General features: G+C 45.0%; 1 protein-coding gene across 2 annotated transcripts; it reads left to right on the plus strand.

The window, feature by feature from the left end:
* Positions 1-7,350: 7,350 nt before the first annotated feature.
* On the plus strand, positions 7,351-21,550 carry AQP11 (aquaporin 11). 2 transcript variants are annotated; one of them, XM_082219589.1, is made up of 3 exons: positions 7,351-9,027; positions 18,199-18,321; positions 19,627-21,550. In XM_082219589.1, exons 1-3 carry the CDS (start codon positions 8,436-8,438, stop codon positions 19,686-19,688), a joined length of 777 nt encoding a protein of 258 aa, XP_082075715.1. In that variant the 5' UTR covers positions 7,351-8,435; the 3' UTR covers positions 19,689-21,550. The 2 variants fall into 2 exon arrangements, with proteins under 2 accessions (XP_082075715.1, XP_082075716.1); XM_082219590.1 differs by lacking the exon at positions 7,351-9,027 and adding an exon at positions 13,931-15,188.
* Positions 21,551-21,567: the final 17 nt, after the last annotated feature.

Consider the following 21,567-nt stretch of genomic DNA (forward strand, 5'->3'; position numbering starts at 1 on the left):
CACAATAAATAATATCAATTTTTGTTGTTGTCGTTTAGTCGTGTCCGACTCTTCGTGACCCCCTGGACCAGAGTACGCCAGGCATGCCTGTCTTCCACTGCCTCCCGCAGTTTGGTCAAACTCATGCTGGTAGCTTCAAGAACACTATCCAACCATCTCATCCTCTGTCGTCCCCTTCTCCTTGTGCCCTCCATCTTTCCCAACATCAGGGTCTTTTCCAGGGAGTCTTCTCTTCTCATGAGGTGGCCAAAGTCTTGGAGCCTCAGCTTCAGGATCTGTCCTTCCAGTGAGCACTCAGGGCTGATTTCCTTCAGAATGGAGAGGTTTGATCTTTTTGCAGTCCATGGGACTCTCAAGAGTCCTCCAGCACCATAATTCAAAAGCATCCATTCTTCCGCAATCAGCCTTCTTGATGGTCCAGCTCTCACTTCCATACATCACTACTGGAAAAACCATAGCTTTAACTATACGGACCTTTGTTGGCAAGGTGATGTCTCTGCTTTTTAAGATGCTGTCTAGGTTTGTCATTGCTTTTCTCCCAAGAAGCAGGCGTATTTCTTTTACGGGATTCTTGCCCACAGTAGTAGATATGATGGTCATCCGAACTGAATCCGCCCATTCCCGTCCATTTTAGTTCACTGATGCCCAGGATGTCAATATTTATTCTTGCCATCTCATTTTTGACCACATCCAACTTACCCAGGTTCATGGTTCTTACATTCCAGGTTCCTATGCAATAGTTTTGGTTTACAGCATTGGACTTTCCTTTCGCTTCACAGATTTTAGAACTGGGGGTGATGTCATGAGCCTTGCAGCCCCATCAGGTCTGGGCATGGCTTGACAGAAGGATTAGGAGGTAGCAGAAGGGGGAACAGGGGGTGAGAATGTGGCTTCCCCTTTGAATTCAAGGCACCACCTCCATAGATGGGAACAGACTCGCCCACCCGTATGGAGTGTGTGTCTACAAACCTGACATTCCTGCAAGGCAAGAGGTAGTAACACAAGTAAGCTCACCACACCTTATATTCAAAAACTTGGTATGCCATACTTCTGGGACCCCTGAATTTTCTCTCGCAATCCAGGACTCAGCTATACAGCTGCAAATAAAATGTTTGAATTGTGTTTTAAGTGCAATGTACAATGTGACACTAGATGGCGATGCTGAGCCTTATGGAAAATTCAATGTATTTTAAAAACCGCTTTTTTAAAAAAAGCATTTTCAGATCAGGTTTTTTTATGTATGTGTAGATTCCACCCCAATTACGGTTATGTTGCTGTGTTGCCCTTGATGGAACTGGGTGAATAAGCTGGTTATTTGATGCTGTCAGGGGCTCAGGAGCAGAGACGCGGGAAAGGGAGGAAACAGAGAGCGAGGGGGAGGAGTCCGAAGGAAAGATGAGTGATGACGACGACCCGAGATCTCCGAGTCTTTCCAGTGAATCGGAAGATTCACAGAAAGGAGCGCCAGTGGCCAGAGCAAGGGGGAAACTTAGGGGGACACCCCAGGAAGAGGGAACCAGAGGGGGTTCAGAGAGCAGCAGTTGGAGATCAGGGCCAACGTTCCCAGCAGAGCGCAGTGGGGAGGAAGGGCGCCAGGCATCGGGATCCGGCGGCTCGCCGCAGGAGGGAGGGCATGAGTCAGGAGTGGCCACACCTCCATCGGGGAGCGAAGAAACGGTCAAGCGGAAGGTGGAAGGTTGGGCGCGCGCGCCAAGTTCAAATACACAGGAAGGCGGCACAGTAAGCAGCCCGGAAAGGAGCCAGGTCCTAAAGCCCGCCGCAAGGAGGCAGAAGGGTCCGGGGGGTCGTCAGCGTCGGAAGAGTCTAGGAAGGAGGGGACCCCAGGGGGCAGAGGGACCCAGAGGAGGAAGGAAAGACGTAAGAGGTGGAGCAAGGCTAGGGTATTAAGTTGGTGCGCAGGAGGCGGAGACTCAGACGGAGCTTCGTCGGTCTAGCTTATAAGACGTAGAGCTGCACGCTGCAGTTTCGGAAATGGAATTTGTAACTCAATAAAGACTGTTATAAAGTGAACGCTGGCTAGCGTGGTCCTATGTGAGCTGGGACCTGGAAGCAGCTCTGACAGATGCCAAGTGTTGTTTTTTTAATACCTCAGAATTTGCTTTGCAACAAATTGTTAGCTGGTTTGGTTGGTGGGAAAGATTGAGATTGAGGTTTGTACATAGATTATTAAGGATGGGTTTGGGAGATGCTAGTGTGGTGGTAGAGGAGTGTGGGTGAAGCTTCTGTCAGTTCTTTTTTCAGTTGCTAATGATGCTTTGTACGTGGAACTTTTTTTGCTATATATATATATATATATATATATATATGGGAGAGAGAATATTTTGTTTTTCTGTTAATTACGCTTCCTTGAATATGGGTCCTTGTTGTACTTTATACTGGAGTTCCATCTGTAATATTTTATTTTGCTGTGTTGTAATGTTCTATTTTATGTTTTAAGAAAGGTTGTAAATAGCTTAAAGCTTTTTCTGGAAATGCAAAGCAGTACAGAAAGCAACAAATAAATAAACAACCCTTTGACTGACTAAGGGGGCAATCCTAAGGTAAGATCTGCTGGGGTAAGCAGTTTAGGATGCAACAGATTTCCAGCTGATTCCTGGCGCAGCCAGCATTAAGTCCCCAATCCTGGCACAGCTGAAAGGACACGGGCATAACTTGCTCAGGCTCAACTGGCTGAGCCAAAGCTGGTGTAACTCCCCCTAAAGGGGCATTTGGGGTTGGGGCAAGAGGGAAGGGATTTAGGTTGGATCCTAAGTGCATTCTGCTTTGTCAATGGACATGGCAACCCACCTCAGAACAATATTTGAAAGGCTTGCCTCTGCATATTCAGAGCAGCAGTAGCAGCCCTGCTGCTGGATGGGGTTTGAATCTGGTGTAACATTAAAGGTAAAGGGACCCCTGACCATTAGGTCCAGTCGTGACCGACTCTGGGGTTGCGGCGCTCCTCTCGCTTTATTGGCAGAGGGAGCCGGCGTACAGCTTCTGGGTCATGTGGCCAGCAGGACTAAGCCACTTCTGGCGAACCAGAGCAGCGCACGGAAACGCTGTTTCCCTTGCCGCCGGAGCGGTACCTATTTATCTACTTGCACTTTGACGTGCTTTCGAACTGCTAGGTTGGCAGGAGCAGGGACTGAGCAACGGGAGCTCACCCCGTTGCAGGGATTCGAGCCACCAACCTTCTGATCGGCAAGCCCTAGGCTCTGTGGTTTAACCCACAGTGTCACCCACGTCCCTTGTGGTGTAACATTACAGAAGCTTTATTTTCAGGAGTTATGCCAGCTTCATGTGCATAAGGTTTCTCCCTAAATTATTCTGGAAGAGTCAAGTCCTGCTTCACTGTTGTTGTTTATTACACAGAGTTTAAGGGAAATGTAATTTCTATTCAGAGCCCAAGTCCAATTCATATGCTCCATTCTTCCTGAGAAAGTACAAGACAATTTTTTTTCTTTCACTTTGACATGTTGCTTGTCATTTTCTATCAGCCAGAAACCCCACAGGCACAGAAAAGAGCAATGAATATTATTTTCTACTGAACCATGGGGGAATATTGCTGGAACCAAAACATTGTGTGATGTAGACCTCTGTTACTTAAATAGTCTGAAGTGATGGATATTCTGGAGGCTGGTACATTGACATGTTCAGAGTTTTTAAAAGTGTTTTCAGATATTTTGCCCACAGATGCTTTTGCACAAATTTTTTTATCATGTATATATATTTTTCAATTTACAGTGCAAGTAGGAGGAAAGACACATGGGCTGGTTCACACAGAACTGTTCATTGCTTCATGCCTGCATCAGTAAGTGGTTATCTCAGCGTCTGACTCAGTTATCTCAAATCCCACACCAAGTCAGTTTCTCAATGGTGCAGCCAGGGTCAGATCTTGAAGTCCAGGGTCCCAATTCAGCAGAATAAGGGGGGCAGGGGCATTGGAAGAGGGGTTCAGGGGGTGCGGTCCGCCCAGGTGTCATCCCTGAGGGGGTGACAAAATGGCACACCATGGGAGGCGTCACTTACCATGGGGCCTGGCCTGCAGTGCGCCCAAGCCACACGTCTCTCCTGGGAGTGACGCAGTGGCTCAGAGCCCCGCATTGCCCGAAATAGCAGCGTGGGGCTTGCGTCCGCCAGGGCTTGCACCCTCCGTGGTGCGGGGTAATGCTTACCCCACATTGAAGAGAAAGAAAACATGTTAGCATGCAAAGAGGGTTCCCATAAAACCATTAACTCCACAATCTAGAATTACCTGGCTGTGTCACTGCAGTCTTTCCACATCCATCTATGAGTTATCAAGCGGCAAGAATTGACTCCCACATTGACACACGTGCGTGAACAGCCCTTAGACACAAACAGTTGCCACCTTTGAACCTACCAAATGATGGTATATATATATAGGAAAAAAGCACTGCCTATATCACTATTGTCTACACTGACTGGCAGCTCAGGGTGATGCCAGGGACTGACCTTCAGGATGCAGAGAAGATGAGCTATAGTCCTACCATAGTGTGGGCTTTTACTTGCTGGAGATCTTCAAACAAAGTTGCTTGATAGCCATATGCCAGGAGATGTCTAACTCTGGCTTTCCTGCATCGAACAGCAGGTTAGACCAGATGGCTTTCCAGGCCTGTTCCAGCTCTATGATTATGTAAGGAGCATATTTCTCCTAGCATGCTACTTTCCCATGTCCAGGATATTTTGTTTTGGGGTTGGGTTTTTTCTTTTTGTTTTGGTATGGCAAAGCATTCAACTGTGCAAAAATCAACCCAGCAGCTTGAAGTGGTCTTAGAAGACTTTTACCACTTGATTCTGCTGAAAACATAAAGTCGTCATTTCGCATGCTGACATATTCACATCTTTGACTTGACTGTTGTTTCTGCTGTGATTCTATCCTTAGCAGGCAGAAAAGGTGGTTATTCGGGTTTGGACAAGGCAGTCAGAAACATAGAGAAATATCCATTAACATTCTTGAATCTTTAGCACCCTCTTGTGGAAAAGTATTTGCATGACATTAGCTAGCAATCAACATGTGTAGAATTACGTATATATTGCAAGCTCCTTGGAGCTCGTCCGTCTTCTTCTGTGTGAGTGATGGTACCATCTAAACCAGGGTTTCCCAAAGTTGGGTCTACAGCTGAGGGTTTTTTTTTACTACAAATCCCATCATCCCTAGCTAGCAGGACCAGAGATGATGCAAATTGTAGTCCAAAGTTTCTTCTTCCTTTGTTCCTCTTTGTGGGTGGAAGGAAAACACTTTTCCTGCTAAGCATGCTAAGTGTTCCTCTAGATTGACAGTATTTTGCAGGGGGGGGCCTTCAAAATACACGAATTTTAGGTTTATGCCATTAAAAGTGGGTTAAGGCATTCTGTGTTCTTAGCACACTTTTTAAAAAAAAAACAACTAAAGGTGGATTTTGGTTTTTTTCTTATGGTTTGCATTCAGAAGTGTGGGCTGATTAACAGGAAGAAACACCCTGCAAGTAAATCAGGATTAATGATAGTTGTTGTATTAATTGCCCTGTAAACAGATCAAAAAGAATGCTCAGCAAAGACTGGATCTAACCTCTGCATAAGGTTTGTGCAAGCAAATCAGGATGATCCGTTTGTCGTTTTTACCTCTGCATTATGCTTTTAGGAAGCTGGGCAGAAAGAAGGCGTTCAGCAAACGTAGCTTTCTCCAGCAGGGCAGTTCTGTGGTAGGGAATCACCTGTTGGATTTCCACTCCTCCTGATGCTATTAAGGTTTCATTAGGAGCCTTGCCAGAAATTGCACTAACCAAGGGCCAGACCAAGACATTGTGGCGCCTGAGGCGAAACACAAAATGGTGCCCCCCACCCCGGTCACCCGCCTGGGAAGATCTACATCAGGAGGAAAGGTGGAATAGAAATCTGGATTGGGGTCTACTGCCTGTGTGGATCCTGCTGGCGGAGCCATTTGCCTCATGGACCCTGGTCTGGGACTAATGCATTTGCCTCAACTGCCACCTCATGACGGGCTGCTCACTGGGCTTTTACTAGCCTATAGGACAGGCAGAAATCATAGAATCATAGAATCCTAGAGTTGGAAGAGACCACAAGGGCCATCGAGTCCAACCCCCTGCCAAGCAGGAAACACCATCAGAGCACTCCTGACATATGGTTGTCAAGCCTCTGCTTAAAGACCTCCAAAGTAGGAGACTCCACCACACTCCTTGGCAGCAAATTCCACTGTCAAACAGCTCTTAGTGTCAGGAAGTTCTTCCCAATGTTAAGGTGGAATCTTCTTTCTTGTAGTTTGGATCCATTGCTCCGTGTCCGCTTCTCCGGAGCAGCAGAAAACAACCTTTCTCCCTCCTCTATGTGACATCCTTTTATATATTTGAGCATGGCTATCATATCACCCCTTAACCTCCTCTTCTCCAGGCTAAACATGCCCAGCTCCCTTAGCCGTTCCTCATAAGGCATCGTTTCCAGGCCTTTGACCATTTTGGTTGCCCTCCTCTGGACACGTTCCAGTTTGTCAGTGTCCTTCTTGAACTGTGGTGCCCAGAACTGGACACAGTACTCCAGGTGAGGTCTGACCAGAGCAGAATACAGTGGCACTATTACTTCCCTTGATCTAGATGCTATACTCCTATTGATGCAGCCCAGAATTGCATTGGCTTTTTTAGCTGCCGCGTCACACTGTTGGCTCATGTCAAGTTTGTGGTCAACCAAGACTCCTAGATCCTTTTCACATGTACTGCTCTCAAGCCAGGTGTCCCCCAAATGCAACAGGTGAAGCTTGCTCCACCACAGCATTTTCTCCAGCCAGAAAAAACAACAAAATCCCTGCCAAACTGCTGCATATCAGGCCACTTTTAAAAAGCGCAGCTGCGTCTATTTCATTTATTTCATAAAATTTATATACTGCTTGATTGTAGAGGGGGGGGGACTCTCTAAGCGGTTTCTATTTACCTTATGATTGATTTGCTTTCTTTTCTTTTTTTAAATGCTGTGTTTTTGTCCAACACGTGATTCAAAAATGTTTCCATGCAGTAATTTTTTTAGGGGGAACTACTGGCAAGTTCAGGTGTGGTTTAAAAAAAAAACAGGAGGGGGAAGCCAGACAGCGACGGTAGTTCCCCCCCCCCCTATTTTTCTAATGGTAACATCTCTGCTCTGGGAATGGACACATCAGTGGACACTTCCATGGGAACGCTGAACGGGGGGGGGGCGGGGAGGGAGAAAGATGCCGGCCACTTCTCCCTATTTGGAAAGGGCTTCGGCGGCTCCTCTCAGCTCCCTACCACGTGACTGGCTTTCCAACGGTCTCCGGCTGGCGGTGTGCGCGTGCGCGCGCGCGCGCGCGCTCGGAACGCTCGGGAAGAAACCGTCACCCTTTTAAATGTTTGAACTCGGGGCGCGAGGACAGAGCTGGGCTGCGCCTGCGCGTCCTTCGCTTTGCCTCAGTCACCACCAAAAACTGTTTTTTTTTTTCACAGCCTCCTTTTGGTCGGCTTTGTTTTGGGATTGGGGTCTGAGGCGGGGAAAGTGCGTGGAGGAATTTGGGGGCGAGGGGCAAGCCAGAGCAGGGCTTGGTACCCTCGTAGAGACCTGAGGACGGTGGGGGGGGGGTCGACTTCTGAGAGAAAAGGGGTGCTTTCGGTCCCCCCTCAAAATACCAGAGGGTGCTTTTGACCCCTTCCTAACACAAAAAGCAGCTTTTTTTGTTTTAATGGCAATGAGAAGAAGAAATTAACCAACCTGCTTATCCCATCAAGAGAAGGAGAGAGGGATGTTTAAGAAGCGACTCATTGACACAAAGGGATGTGGGTGGGTTGCGCTAGAATAATTTGCTGAAACCTCCTGAAAATAAAAAGGGACACACAAAGAAGAAAGAAAGAAGCCTGAGGGAAAGGATACTTCATTTTCTACTCTGGTCACATCCCCAAAGGAAGAGGGGCCCTGGGCAGAAGTTTGGATGGTAATATCCAGAAGATAAGAGCAAGAGTTAAAGCGGAGAGTCATTGCTCACACACCCCACACAAGAAGTACTCTGACCCCCATATCAAGAGGGGAATGAAAACTGTGACCCGTTTATTAGAATAGGACGTAGTTTTCTGCGACGAGAGGGCGAGCACAGATTATGGGTTCCATGGCATGAAGATGCAGCTGTGGTCCTTTTATAAGAGTGGAGTTCATAGGGGAAAGTTTGGCCACAGACACACATGACCAAGAACAGCACAAAACAACTTCTGATGAAAGAAAGCCACAGATACAGATGGATAGGCCATTTGACCCAAGAGGGAGAGAGCTGTAAAAAAACCCCATGATAACTGGGACTAATATGACTACATTGAGAAGCAAAGGATAATAAAGAGGGAATCTGGCCCCAAGAGAAGCCCAGCATTAAAAGAGGGCCTAAGTGAATATGCGATACTCCCTGGAGACAGTGGTGTTTCATCATGGAGAATGACCACACCACCATGCTGTTTTTGATTATGGGAGGTGGCACCTTGTTGCTGGCAACGGAGGTCAGGGCAGTGACTCGCAACCTTGTGAGCCATCTGGAGCTGCAGCTCTTCCTGCTGGAGATGTTGGCCACTTTCCAGCTGTGTGCTTGCTTTGGTATGCTGCTTCCTTTGGCTCAGATGGAGAACCATGCCCAGCTCTATCTTGGCCACCTTTATTCTTTCCTCACTATGCATTTCCTCTTGACCTTAAGTGAGAGCGTAAGCAATCCCACCTGCATCCTGCTAGACATCTTGCAGAAGGGCATCTCAATGAGGCAAGGCGGGCTGAAGATTGTGGCCCAGTTCATTGGGGGCTTTCTAGCCAAACTGTACCAAAACGCTGTCTGGTTTGTAGGGATCAGCAATTTATTCCCTCATCCCCAGGAATGTAGCAATCCTCTCAAGACATATTTTTTAAAGGCCCTTTGCACAGAACTTGTAACCTCCATCACATTCCAGTTTACTGTGCTGGAGTCGCAATCGCAAGAGATCCGTGTCAGAGCTAATGTGCTTTCCCTCGCCATCACCTCGCTGGTGTATGCAGGTCTGTTGCCCCTTCTGTCTCCTGTCTGCAAGAACGGCTGTCAAGGTTATATGTGTGAAACATATACAATGTTGTTGTTGTTTAGTCGTTTAGTCGTGTCCGACTCTTCGTGACCCCCTGGACCAGAACATGCCAAGCACTCCTGTCTTCCACTGCCTCCTGCAGTTTGGTCAAACTCATGCTGGTAGCTTCGAGAACACTGTCCAGCCATCTCGTCCTCAGTCGTCTCCTTCTCCTTGTGCCCTCCATCTTTCCCAACATCAGGGTCTTTTCCAGGGAGTTTTCTCTTCTCATGAGGTGGCCAAAGTATTGGAGTCTCAGCCTCATCATTCTTAAGGAAATCAGCCCTGAGTGCTCACTGGAAGGACAGATGCTGAAGCTCAGACTCCAATACTTTGGCCACTTACCAACTAATGAGTTGTCAAGGTGGAATATGTCTGAACAATCACCATAAAAAGATGGCCTATGGCAAGTGCTACCCCTAATCTTCTTTCACATGTCCCCTGCTGATTGTCTCTGTCCCTGCTTCCTCAAGCCCTATAATTGAGTTGGGACCAAGGGTCATCTAGTCCAACCCTAGTCCCATACAGCCACTCTGTTGTGTGTTTGTTGTTCTCCTCTATATGCTCACATGATCATGGGGTTGAAGCAATTGCCCTATGGAGAAAAGTTACAACATTTAGGGGTCTGGGGGAAGCAATTAAGGGCAGACATGATAGACATGTAAATAATGAGGCAAGGTGTGGAAAAAGTGGACAGAGATGCTTTTCTCCCTCTCATAATATTGGAACCTGTGGTCATCTGATAAAACTGAACCCCACTTTAAAGTTACCCAGCCATCACTACATCTTATGGTAGTGAATTTCATAGTTTGTGCTGTATGAAGAAGTATTCCTTTCTCCCGAATCTTCCAGCATTCAACTTGATTGGATGTTCCTGAGTTCTAGCATTATGAGAGCATGAGAAACCCTCGGCAATCTTCGCAGAGCTCTGGCCCAATGGTTGCTAGTGGCTTGAATTAATTAATTTTTATAATGAATGATTTTAGAATGTTGTTTATGTTGTACCTTTGTACTGTTTTATTGTTGTTAGCCGCCCTGAGCCCGGCTTCGGCTGGGGAGGGCGGGATATAAATAAAATTTATTATTATTATTATTATTATATCCACTTTCTCCATGCCATGTATAATTTTATACACCTCTTATCAAGGGACCATTTAGTCCTTTTTTTCTAAACTAAAAAGACCCAAGTGTTGTAACCTTTTATCAGGAGAGCTGTTCCGGCAGCCTCCTGATAATTTGAGAGGCTCTCTCCTACATGTTTTTCCATGTTCTCCTGTTTCCATAGTGGTTTGCACATGTCTCTGGGAAAGTGTCATAGATTGAATCTAGCTAGGCATGGAAAATCATATATAGAGATGGGATACCCCACACACTTTCAAAGTGGCTTGGCTTCATTTAGCTTTTATATTTTGAATGTTGAAAAAACTGACGTATCTTTTTGCAACTTTGGCAGCAAGAGCTACAAATGTTTTTATCATGGTTCTTGAAGAATCTAATTTCTTTTAACAGGTCAGAAGGCTGACAGAATCATACTGCTATTAGTTTAAATGAAGGGACCAATTCATACAACATATTTTCTGTTGGTGTGAACAATCCTAATTGTCTTCAAGATCATGACACAATTTAATGAATGAACTGGGGAAGCATTAATATGTTCAGAAAAATTATTGTCACTGAGACATTTCTCCTAGCCACTATAATTAAGGGAATTGTCCATATCTGTGATTGCTAGTTCATACATGGTCTAAACCACTGAGCCTCTTGGGCTTGCTGATGAGAAGGTCGGCGGTTTGAATCCCCACGATAGGGTGAGCGCCCATTGCTCAGTCCCAGCTCCTGCCAACCTAGCAGTTCGAAAGCACACCAAAAAAAGAAAAGGGGAAAAAAGTGCAAGTAGATAAATAGTTACCGTTCTGGCGGGAAGGTAAACAACGTTTCCGTGTGCTGCTCTGGTTTCAGAAGCGGCTTAGTCATGCTGACCACATGACCCGGAAAAACTGTCTGCAGACAAACGCTGGCTCCCTCAGCCAGTAAGCAAGATGAGTGCCGCAACCCCAGAGTCATCCGTGACTGAACTTAACTGTCAGGGGTCCGTTACCTTTTTTATGATGTATGAATTGAATACCCAGTGATGGTGGAGACCTCTCGTCATCAAAAATGTATCATGAAAACATGAAGTCTCTGTCACTTTGATGGAAAATCCTGTAAATGGTGAAATGGGTAAATCTCAAAAGGTCAGAAATTGCATGAAAAAACTTACATCACAATTATTGTTAATTTTGCTGGGGCAGGGAAGGAAATACAAAGCTGGTTGATTTATTAGGGACTGAGGCCGCAATCTTATACTGTATCTGCTTAATGGGGAGTAAGCTCCATTTAACTCAATGGGATGAAGCCCTATGCCAGCAGCCAGCCAGTTCAGGCACTGGCCGAGTGCCCCAGGGACTTGGAAGGGTCTCTCATTGTCCTGAACCAACCACAATGCCATTCACCACCTTTCCTTCCAGGCATCCAATGCTTTTCAGTGGTGCCACTTTTGAATGGGAGCCAAGTGCAATTTCATTTCATTTATTTTCATTTACTAGACTCATTAGTCACTTGTCACCCAAAAGTGGTCTCCAAGCACCTTACAGCATAAAAAACATATGCAGTACATAAGAACATAGGGGAAAACCAGGGGTGGGGATCATATAATACCTTAGTATTTCATATAACATCCGGGGGGGGGGGACACACACCAGCTGCATAAATAGAGGTGAACAACATTACCAATACTCAAATAATAAAGCAATACTCTAACCCACTGATTAGCAAATAAATAAAATCTTAACCTCCCCCTTCTCCAAAAAGCATTCACATTGAAGCAACATTCCCGGCCCCATTTAACCTCCAGCTGATACAAATCCATGGTGAGTGGGTCCATTGTCCCCCAGGGATGGTCCAGCATCTCCCCCCTCCCTCTAGGGGAAAGGAGCAGCAAAGCAAGAAGATGGCAACAAAAGTTTTGCCTGCTTTGCAGTTGACCCTCTGCTGTTGGTGGTGATGCAGTTTCCATCTGCAGTGGCTGCCCACCAATTTCAGTTATCCAAAATGCCATGCCCAGGCTTCGTGGGTGTAGCTTTGGGGAGGCAGGGGGGGCAGCTGCTCCCCCAATCAAGTAAATAAATAAAAATACCTAACTAAGTGACCAATTGCATTGCAGATAACTCAGTTCTGCCTCTCCCCAAAAGCTTTCCCCGCTAAAATAAATCCTGGCTACGCCCATGCCTGGTTCCCAGTAAGATGGCAGGTGACCAATGGTCACTGACCACCATGGATAGAAGCCAGGCATGATCTGCACTGGCTACCAATTAGTTTCCGGGCCCAATTCAAAGTGCTGGTTTTGACCTATAATGCCTTAAACGGCTCAGGACTGCAAAACCTCAAAGACTGCCTCTTTTAATATGAACCTCTCCGGACCCTGAGATAATCTTCTGAGGCCCCTCTTCATGTTCCTCCTCCTTGAGAGGTCTGGAGGGTGGCAACATGAGAATGGGCCTTCTCTGCAGTGGCTCCCCGTCCATGGAATGCTCTCCCCAGGAAAGTTTGCCTGGCTCCTTCATTATACACTTTTGGGTGCCAGGCAAAAACATTCCTTCTTAACTTGGCCTTTGGTTGAACTGATTGGCATCCTATACCCTTTTAAAATGTGGGGGGGGGGGGTTATTGAGTTGTTTTTATTTTGATTATATATTTTGTAGTTTTATATTTTGATTTTGTTATGTGAACTGTGCTGAGACCTCTTGGTATAGAAATTCTATTATTATTAATAATAATAATAATAATAATAATAATAATAATAATAATAATAATAAACCTCCCATTCAAAAGTGCCACGGCTGAAGCATATCCAGCGACCAGGTGGCAGAGGAAGAAGGCAAGTGCTACCACTCTGTGGCCCAACCAGGGCAAAGAACCAGCCCTCCTTGCGGGGCTGGAAGGCCCATCAAAACTAGCCCTGAGCGTTTGCTCAGATCATAGAACACCTCTGAGGTCATCCAGCCTTGTCATATGTAATATCTGGATAAAAGGAAACATAATATAACAGAAATTTCGTTTTGCTATCTGAAAAAGAGACATATTCTAGGATTTATAGGGCAGTGCTGTTCTGAAGGACGGAGGAGCAGGAAAGGAAAATAAGAGATGGGATTTTAACGCCTGATCCACAGAGGCGCATTTCCGATGTTTCTAAAACAAGCGCCGCATTACACTCTCGTGTTTCTGCTGCAACAGACTAACAAGGCTTCCCTTCTGGGATTTATGTACTAAACTAAGATTCCAGTCGGCCTTGCTTGTTTCTATGTTAGCCTATGCAGGTTAATTGTATTAGATCGCACAAGGTGTTCACCCCGAGGGGTCAGAGGAAGCCCAGCCCGGCTCCTCCGCCCGGAGGATTCCGCGACGCGTCGTCCCTATATGGGGAAGGCTGCGAGCGCGGACGGGCCCGGGCCACCTGTTGCCCCTCCTTCTCGGGGAGACGGGTCCACCTCCTCCCCCAGCCTTCCCGCGACCCTATAGGAACCAGAGTCTCACGCACGCCTGGCCTGACTCTGCCCATCCCGCCAGGAGGCGGCGGCTAGGCTTCGAGCGAGCCGCTTTGCAGACACAATCCGGCCTTCTCAGCAAGCGGCTGCTGCTGCTGCTCTTGCAAAGCTGGAAGCTGCTGTTTCACTCGGCTGGTGCTGACTGCGGAGCGGCGTCGGCGGTGCTCCATCTGTCGCCCCAGCTGCGGCGACCCGGGAGAAGCTTGTGGGCAGGTAGCAGGACGCAGCCCTCTGGCAGCGGGCTGGGAAAAAAAAGCTGAGCGGAGTGCCACGGCATGAGAGGTGCCACGGAGAAGTGGCATGGTACTAACGTGCCCTTGGACCAGTTCAGTTGCCTGGGGATCATGAGCACAAAAGAGAAGAATTGGGAGAAATAGAGCTGGGAGCTCTGAGATTCATAGAGAAGGAATGTGATTTAGAATCTGTTAACAGCATTGAAGGAGCTGTGGGGCCCGTCCCTGCCCATTTAGGACCCCAGCAAAGCAGGACAGGGAGCCAAATTCTCCCCTACCCCTGCAATCAAACTTGGAATCACAACGATTTTTGCCTAGAGTCAGAGAGAGTGGGAAAATTAAGCACTGGAAATGAAACCAGTGGTGGTGGCGGAAGAATTGGGTTGGCAACAACAAGACTGGGCAGTCAATGGAGAAATCTTGGTAGGGCTAAGAGAAAGTTGACCCTGCTGTGGGGACAGACAAAGTGGAGCACTGGTATCTGCTGACATTTTATGGATATCTGCAGGGGAACTGAAACCCCAACAGGACTGAGGAGACAGGAGGCACTGTCAAGTCCTCAGAGCGCAAAAGGGAGTAGAAGTGAGGAGAGTTGAGTAGGACAGAAAGCTGTGGTTGTCCCTAAGGAGGTGGAACAGAACAGGGAGAAGTGACTTTATTGATTTCTGCTGCAGGAACTTCAGATCTTTTTATCATGGATGTCAGTGAAGCCTGCATCTCACTGTTTGTGATGGCAGTTACAATGATGGTCACGGCTGGCTGCAGGCAACTGCTCAAGCAGTCTCATAAGTCAAATATCCTCTGCTTCTTCCTTGAGTTAACCGGCATCTTCCAGATCTGTGCCTGTACCCATGAGATTTGTCTACTGGCTGATTTGCCACCCAAACCTCACGTGGCACTTGCCCTCACTTACGTTATCACTACTCTTCATGGTTTGACTTTGCCTGGCAGCATCAACAACCCCTCCAGCAGCTTTCAACTTTTCTGCAAGGGTAGGATCACGGCCAAGACTTGGTGGCTACAGACTTCAGCTCAGTTCACTGGAGCAGTATTGGCTCATCTTTACATCAAATTAATCTGGATGTTGGGGATGACATCAGTGCACTTAAAGACAGCAGCGGAGAATTGTAGTACCCCAATTCAAACTACCTTAGCAAAAGCTTTTGTCCTAGAACTCCTATTCTCTTTACTGCTGCATCTGACCTTACAGACATTTGAATCAATGAATCCCAACACAAAGGTCCATCTAATCGCCATGCTGATTACCATTATGGTATATGAAGGTTTGTTATCCTCTTCCCTCTTTTGTTATTATCTCAGGCTGTAAATAGACTTTGAATGTTAAGTATTGCCTTACACAATTGGTTTTATACTGCTTATCTACATTGGACTTTATTGCCTCTAATAATCTCCTGCAAAAGCACTACCAAGGCTTTGTGCCCACCTAAAGTAGTTCTATATCTAATTTAAAAACTTTTGTCTCCCTTGTGGGAATGTTGTCTAAATTGAACCACAGAATGTCTGCACATTGCATAGAACCAGAAGGGTATTCTTGGAATACATTCTTACTATATACCAGGGTGCTAGTTATAGGACTTTCCTGAACAGTGCATGGAAGGTTCAGTAGTGGTGCACAAGCTGTCTTTTTGGTCAGTTTGCCTGCCATTACTAATACTGTCATTTAATATGTTTAAAGCACATTCTTTTCCTAGAAGAATTCTGAGCACTGTAGTTTTACCCTTCAGAGTTACAACTCCCAGCAACCCTTAAACTACGGTGCCCACAATTCTTTGGAAGAGAAATGTTCTTCAGATGTGTTTTAAAGGTATAGTGTGCATGTAGACTTTTCATCTTTTGTATGAATCCAGAGTTGCTAGGAATGTGCTTCAAAATCTACAGTGTGCACTTGAAAGACTGATGGGCTACTAACTAGACAGTCACAGGAGCCAACTCCTAGGAACCAATGACTCTTGCCCCCCCCCAGTAAAATGTTTGAGGGGGATGGACCTCCCAAAGTTGATGGGCATTGCCATTCAAATGGTGTGTGTTGTGCTGCGTCATGTGATTGATTATGTGGGGCAGGTAAGCCCCACATATTTTATTCAAGTGGACAGTCGTATGCCGAGAGGCCAGGTGTTTTGCTGCATTGCTTCCTGTGTGCTTGGACTTTTCCCCTAAAATAAGGACAGAGATTTCTTAACTCAAGAGAATGGAGTTTAGCCTATGACTGTAATGCTTCCAAGGTAACTGTACATTTTGCTCCTTCTCCTTGCTTTCATGCTATTATTTCCTTGCACGAAGCAGACAGTACATTCTCTTTGGTTGCTTTAGCATTATTATTTAGTTTCAGGTTCTGTTATTAGCTAGCAGCCTCTTCCCTAACAGGAGAATGGAGTTTTGGCTTTGGTTGAGACTTTTCCATTAAAGTTACTTTAATGGGAATCTAAATTGAATCTATTTCACCAAGATTCCAATTTTATTTATAAATACAACATTTCATTACGAATAGTTTATAGTATTGGAGTACAATTTGTTTCATCTAGTCCAGCATTGTCTACTGAGTAGACTGACTGGCAGTAACCTTGCAGTCTGAAATTGTAGGTTGGGGTCTTGATCCAAGCCTTTCAGGAAACAGGCATACAAAAAGAGCAGAGGCAAAACACATCAGCAACACATTCAGGTGCATGGTCCTGTGAAAGACCCAAGAACAATACAAATTACAGTGACATTCTCAAGGAATTGATCCAAACTCCTTATTTATACCCTGGGAGACTGCCATTGCTCTGTGCAGCACATGCATTTTAATGTGACAAAGCATTAATTGAAGACTGTAATCTCTCACAACAGACACAAAGCTGTTTTCTTTCTGGCAGCCACTTTTGCTGAATCGTTCAGTTTGCTAGAGCCTTTTGCTCTCTGTTATGCAATGAATATGGCAAAATGATAGAAGTAATGATCTATGCACTACACAGCTGACTCAGGAGCAGCTGGAAACAATTTTGTGATGTACTAGTGATCAGAAATAAAGGTGGCTACAGATTTTATATAACAAACATGACTCCAGATCTTCCCTTGATTTGGGGCCAATATCATGAGAGAGCAATTTTCTAGTTTCATTTCCGGCTTTGAAATTTTCTTACTGAGCACTTACAAGTGTTTAACATCCATTATCTCAGTAGCTCTTGCAACAGTCTTGCGAGAATGGCCAGTATAGCAGTCTCATGTTGCATGCATGTATATTAGCAGCATGGAGTGGGTTAAAGCTGAGTCTGAGCGATAGAGGTTTACCTTAGGCATTCCCAACTAAAACAAAATTTGGACCAGTAACTGTCTAGCTTCATTCTTTCGAGTATTGGCTTTGGACCTGGGAAATCATAGGTCAAATCCCATATTCACTTTATTAAGGTAGTTTCTAAGGTCAATTTCCCATTTATAATACAGTGGTACCTCGGGTTACATACGTGTCATGTTACATACGCTTCAGTTACAGACTCCGCTAACCCAGAAATATTACCTCGAGTTAAGAACTTTGCTTCAGGATGAGAACAGAAATTGTGCAGCGGCGGCACAGCAGCAGCAGGAGCCCCCATTAGCTAAAGTAGGTGCTTCAGGTTAAGAACAGTTTCAGGTTAAGAACAGACCTCCAGAATGAATTAAGTTCTTAACCCGAGGTACCACTGTACAGGTTAAGCAACTCCATATCTCACACAGATACTATCTAAGGGTTAATGAGAGGATTTGTACAGCATAGAAGTATTCTCATTTATTATTAACCTTCTCCATCCAAAGTTCAGAAGTAAAAAAAAAAGCAAATATTACTGAGGATATTGTTAGCAAAACAAAAAGCCAACCTTTGGAATTTCAGAGATTCTGCTTCCTTCAGGAGATGGTTCAGAAACCTCATGGTAGCTAATGTATGCAAGAACTATTGTCCTGATCTTGAGGTACTGGTCTGGTTTTGCAGCATCAGTTTAGTTTAGGCTACTGAACATTGAAATACTTCTACCACCCATGGAAGGTCCTAGGTTCAACTCACAGTTCATCCAGTTAAGATAAACAAGGTTGCAGAGAGCACATAATACTGGGCTGCAATACATGACTATTTGGACCAGATATTGAGTAATGATGAATATTAGTACTATTAACAGTAGATGATCACACTATCAGGAATTAAATTCTATCTGACATTCTGAGTAGAAAGATATCCCATACTATCAATTATAACACTAGACACTAAAAGTTACAGGAAACAAATCTTTACAGGAAGGAAATAACTTTCTTTTTCTTTCATAGGAGGACACCTCACAGGAGCCATATTTAACCCAGCTCTGGCTTTTTCTTTGCACATAAGTTGTTTCGCTGAGCCTGAGAAATTTTGGAATTATTTATTGGTATACTGGGTTGCACCATGCATAGGTAAATATCTTTATATTTTATTAGGATGAACTAGTACTCCTAACTGGGACGCGGGTGGCGCTGTGGGCTAAAGCCTCAGCGCCTAGGGCTTGCCGATCGAAAGGTCGGCGGTTCGAATCCCCAAGGCGGGGTGCGCTCCCGCTGCTCGGTCCCAGCGCCTGCCAACCTAGCAGTTCGAAAGCACCCCCGGGTGCAAGTAGATAAATAGGTACCGCTTACCAGCGGGAAGGTAAACGGCGTTCCGTGTGCTGCGCTGGCTCGCCAGATGCAGCTTTGTCACGCTGGCCACGTGACCCGGAAGTGTCTCCGGACAGCGCTGGCCCCCGGCCAATAGATGTGAGATGGGCGCACAAACCCCAGAGTCTGCCAAGACTGGCCCGTTCGGGCAGGGGTACCTTTACCTTTACCTTTAGTACTCCTAACTAACTACGGATATAGAGCAGGCATATTCAAATTCGGCCTTCCAGATGTTTTGGGACTACAATTCCCATCATCCTAGACCACTGGTCCTGTTAGCTAGGGATCATGGGAGTTGTAGTCCCAAAACATCTGGAGGGCTGAGTTTGCCTATGCCTGATATGGCCTTCACTAGAATACAGCTTTGGTTAAGTATGGCAGCCTCTTAAGTATGGCATACTTTTTCTGTCTGCTGCCTGAGAAAACAGCTTCCCAACCCTTGCTTGAGGAAGTCCTATAGGCACATCAGTGATCTGTTGTTAATAAATGATTAACAGCATGTTTGGTGTTAGAGAAAGGCTGGTCAATGATCCTACTCTTCCCCGGGAGCCCTTGGAAATAGTTGGCTATATGTATTGTTTGGGGCTACCATCTTTTAAATTAGGGCACAGTGACGTTTGCCTTTAAGTGTGTGATGAGCAATTTAATCAGCTCTGTTGTTGCCAAGACAGTTGTGGATTGTGTACATAAGTGGTAAACTGTGTTCACATAAGACTATTTAAACATCACATAATTCCTCCTCATGGGTAGACATATGTGAGATTAGCTTGGTTTCCAGCATGTGAGTTCATGTAAAAAATTAAACATAACCACCAGCTATTTCCAACACACCCTTCAAACTGTTATGCAAGTGCTCCAAAATGCCAGCAACATTTTACTTCCAGAAAGGCTATTGTTATCATGGCCATATGCACAGACACTTCTGAGGTTCAATAATATATTTTTACACAAAAGTGGAAGGTTGATAGCCCGACACCACTCTCCACTGCATGCTTTCCAGTTTGCCTTCTTCCCTTATGCAGTCTTCAGACACTACCTTAAAGCATATTTATGTTTTCATCATTTCAGGGTCCGTGTTGGTGTTTTTGGTGTGGGATGAAATCCTTCCTTTGCTACACAGACAACGGTAAAATGGTAAAGCAAGGTGATGTTCAAAAGATTCTGTTAAAAATGGATGTGAAGAGACTGGACATTAGAATCACTTTGGCAACTTTCACGTGATTCTTTGGGGAGTACAGGACTCTACAACACAGTATTTATCTGACTTGTCAAAAGCAGAGCCATGTATTTCAAAACTGGAAGAATTTGTTAACGTAATGTTGTTTTTAAAAAATGTCTTCTGCATCAAAATAGTTATAAGAAAAATAGAGAACACTTCCGGTAACCGGATGCCTGCTTCACTTCTACTTGTGTAATTTAGGCAAGCTTCTTTTACAAAAATTCACGTCACTTGAACCTGCCTCAAGTGACTTACAATGCACCTTTTATTATCCAGCCTCCATTCCAATTCAAGCCTGCATCTACAGCCACAGAAGTGCACTTTAAGGGAAGGTGGGGGGAAACAGTATCCAAAAGTTGGCACGCTTTCAATATTAAGGCAAGGTAAGTGTGCAAAAGGGAGAGGTGGACACAGTACAAAATGTTTTACTAAGGCTCATGTTAAGTAGTTCTGGATCTGTAACAGGGAAATTCCTCTATGTGCCAGTCAAATAATTTAAGTTGCTACAATTTTAAGATGTCTGTTAGGAAGCAAGCAATGCTAACCCTAGCCAGCATTCACTGATACCTGTTTACAAAAGCCATTTAGAGCACCGTATGTTTCAGGCATCTCGTGTGCCACAGTAACAGAATTGTTCTAATGGCACAGACTCAGCAGGCAAGGACCAAAAACGCACAAAGCAGGCCAAGGACAGAAAGTTTATGTCTCTTAGTAATCTCTTTATATTTCCATTTTTTAAGAATGAAGTTATTTGGAACTATGCATCACAAAAGACAGCCAGACATTTTATCCATTAATTGGTTTCACAAATGTAGCCAGGATTTTGCGCTTCAGTAAAAACCTTTAATGAGGAATTTGCATAAAATTCTGGAACAGAACTGAAGGTAGCGAACACTAGGTTTTTGATTAGCAACACTAATCTGCTATATTAATTCACATCCAACTTTTAAAAAAAATCATTCCAGCAGCCAACTTTTGCTGTATGCTGCTGTTTTGCCTACAATCAAGATCCATGTTTCCCCTTACCCATGACAGCCTTTCCCCACCATCCAGTTCTTAAGTCGGTGCTCACATTTAGGAATCTTGAAGGACTTATGTCAATAAACACTACAGTTCTGACCTATTCTCAGCTCACAGAAGCATGCTCTAAAAATCCCAAACTCATCTGAAATGACAGCTGTCAGGAATACCTGTTCAAAAAATTAAATCTGACAATGTTTGTTGGGAGGGACTGTTATTCTGGAGGGTCCACTTTTATGTTGAAATGAAGTTTGTTCTTAGCTGATCTCTAATTTCAAACCAAAGCTTTGCGATGATGTAAGGTGAAGCTTTAGGAAGAATGGCGGAGTTCATGTGTCAAACCTTTACAGATTTGGTATTTATCAGTTTTTCCTGTAAAGTATTAAACCTCCCGGTTCTGCAAGAACTTGTGAAACTGACACTGTTTAACAGCTGTGCTGTGGAAACGAACTGTGGAAATAAGGTACTAAGTTGCCTCTATGGCAAAAGAAACACAAAAGATCTCAGTGTCTTCAGTTCTAAGCCCTACATTAGTTGGCTCAGAACCTGTGACCCTGAATCTCAGTCCACTGAACTCATTTGAGTTACACAACCGTATTGAATGGAATTTGGGCACCATGGAAATGCTGCCTGGAAAATAACTGGAGCCCAATTAAGTAGCTGCTACTTAAGGACAAAATGTTGACGTCTTTTTGAAATTGTAGGAAATGGGTATATTTTCTTCACAATAAAAGAAAAGCCTTTTATTCTTTCCCCTGCTGTATGTTTCT

The sequence above is a fragment of the Podarcis vaucheri genome (assembly GCF_965113315.1).
Source record: "Podarcis vaucheri genome assembly, chromosome: 4".
Classification (NCBI taxonomy): Eukaryota; Metazoa; Chordata; class Lepidosauria; order Squamata; family Lacertidae; genus Podarcis; species Podarcis vaucheri.